The 2,270-nt window shown below is 42.4% G+C and overlaps 1 protein-coding gene across 1 annotated transcript; it reads left to right on the forward strand.

Moving 5' to 3' along the window:
• Positions 1-327: 327 nt before the first annotated feature.
• Positions 328-1,841, forward strand: LOC131623219 (uncharacterized). Its single transcript, XM_058894216.1, has 2 exons — positions 328-1,117; positions 1,273-1,841. The coding sequence occupies exons 1-2, from the start codon at positions 328-330 to the stop codon at positions 1,839-1,841; spliced, it is 1,359 nt and encodes a 452-aa protein (XP_058750199.1).
• Positions 1,842-2,270: the final 429 nt, after the last annotated feature.

Genomic DNA, 2,270 nt, shown 5'->3' on the forward strand with positions numbered 1-2,270 from the left:
TATGCATATTATTCTAGACATATATGTATGGGGTGTTATAGTTGGTATCAGAGCAGGTCGATTCTCGGCTTTGCTAAAAGACATGTCATAATGCAGTACAATTCTGCCTCATATGTGTATAGCCGGCATGATTCCGTATGTCTTACATATGGCATTCAGCCTGATCAACTTAATTCCGTGTGTAGGACAAACAGGGAGATGGACGAGCAACACAGAGGTCCCGGAAGGCCCAGAACTAGGAATGTGGAGCCCGAGCAAGAAGCTGGAAATAAAGGCATACCTTGCCAGCAAATAATGCAATAGCAGAATCAGATGATGATGCAGATGATGCAGGGTATGCAAGGACAACAACATCCTGCTCCATATCCTGTTACACAAGCTCCAACAGGGCCAAACTTTCGTGCTTTCTTCATAATGGATACTCCAGAGTTTGCAGGTGGCTTAGACCCGGTGGTAGCTCATGATTGGTTGGCCAGTATGGAGAGGATATTCCAGGCAATCCAGTGTAATGAAGAAGAGAAAGTGATATTTACTACGCAAAAGATGAAAGGACCGACTCTTATATGGTGGAATACCGTATCCACCTATTTCACTACCCAGGAGATTCCTAAGGACTGGCATCATTTCAAGGCGGCATTTCTGGAGAAGTATTTTCCTAACAGTGTTCGGACCCAAAGAGAAACAGAGTTCCATAACTTCAAGCAAGGAAACTTGTGTGTTTTTGAGTGTGGTGAGAAGTTTGAAGACATGGCTGATTACTCACGACAGGTTGTTTATGCTCCTGATGAGTTATGGAAGATTTATCAATTCTTGATGGGTTTGAGGGCCGGCATTTCTCACAGTGTGTCCCAGAGGGAGTTCACTGCATATGCTGAATGTTTGAGGCAATGCTATGTTGTGGAGAACACCTTGAAGAGGGTTCAAGAAGAGAGGAACCAAAATAGGACTAATTTTAGAGACAAATGGAGATTTACCCAGCACTTGAAGCCCCGTAGTTCTCCATCAAAGAAGAAGCAAGGATATGGTGACCAATCGGCTCCACCTCCTTATTGTCACAAGTGCAAGAAGAGACATACCGGGGAGTGCAAACCCACTTCTATTACTTGTTACGAATGTGGCGAGTAGGGTCACATATCTCCGCACTGTCCTAGAAAGAAGGCTCCTAAGAAGACTGCCGATTGCGTGTACACCTTAGATGCAAGGAAGGCAAAAGGGAACAACAATCTTATTGCGGGTACGTGTTATGTAAATAACCAACCTTATATGTTTTAGTTGATTGTGGATCTACTCATTCCTTTATTTCTACCGAGTTTGTTTTTCGACTTGGTTTGGAAGTCACTCCATTACCCGATCATATGATCATTTCTTCGGCGACAGATGATAGAGTGGAAGCCCGACTGATTTGTAAAGATTGTTCAATATCTTTTAATGGACGTGATTTTCCGATCGATCTAATTTGTTTACCTCTCAAGAGACTCGATGTCATTCTGGGGATGGATTGGTTATCTCTTAATTCAATGTATATTGGTTGTAAGGAAAAGACCATATTCGTTCCTGCTGAAGAGACTTCTTCCGATGATGCAATTACCAAGTTGATAGAAGGTACGACCAGCGCAGTCAATTATCTCTTTTCCCAAGAAAGATATTTTCTTTTAGTTCTTTCCAAGGAACCTTCTGTAAGAGTGGTATTGTCTGAGATCCTTGTGGTGTGCGAATTTCCTGATGTGTTTCCTGAGGATATCACTTCTCTTCCTCCGGAAAGGGAAGCGGAATTCTCAATTGATCTTGTTCTTGGTACTGCCCCAGTTTCCATCACTCCTTATAGGATATCTCCTATTTAACTCAGAGAATTGAAGAGCCAGTTGGAAGAACTTCTATCTAAGCATTTTATTCAGCCTAGTGTTTCTCCATGGGGAGCTCTTGTTCTTTTGGTAAAGAAGAAAGACGGAAGTATGCGCTTGTGCATCGATTATCGTCAGCTGAATAAAGTTACCATAAAGAAAAAATATCCCTTGCCACGAATTGATGACCTCCTAGATCAGTTGAAAGGAGCCAGTGTGTTCTCGAAGATTGATCTCAGGCCGGGATATCATTTGATTCGGGTAAAGAGCTCAGATGTGCCTAAGACTGCATTCAGGACTCGGTATGGTCATTATGAGTTTTTAGTTATGCCTTTTGGCGTGACTAATGCCCCAGCGGTTTTCATGGATTACATGAATCGAATTTTCCAACCATACCTAGATCATTTTGTAGTGATCTTCATTGATGAC

This window comes from Vicia villosa, unplaced genomic scaffold (genome assembly GCF_029867415.1).
Source record: "Vicia villosa cultivar HV-30 ecotype Madison, WI unplaced genomic scaffold, Vvil1.0 ctg.000058F_1_1, whole genome shotgun sequence".
NCBI lineage: Eukaryota > Viridiplantae > Streptophyta > Magnoliopsida > Fabales > Fabaceae > Vicia > Vicia villosa.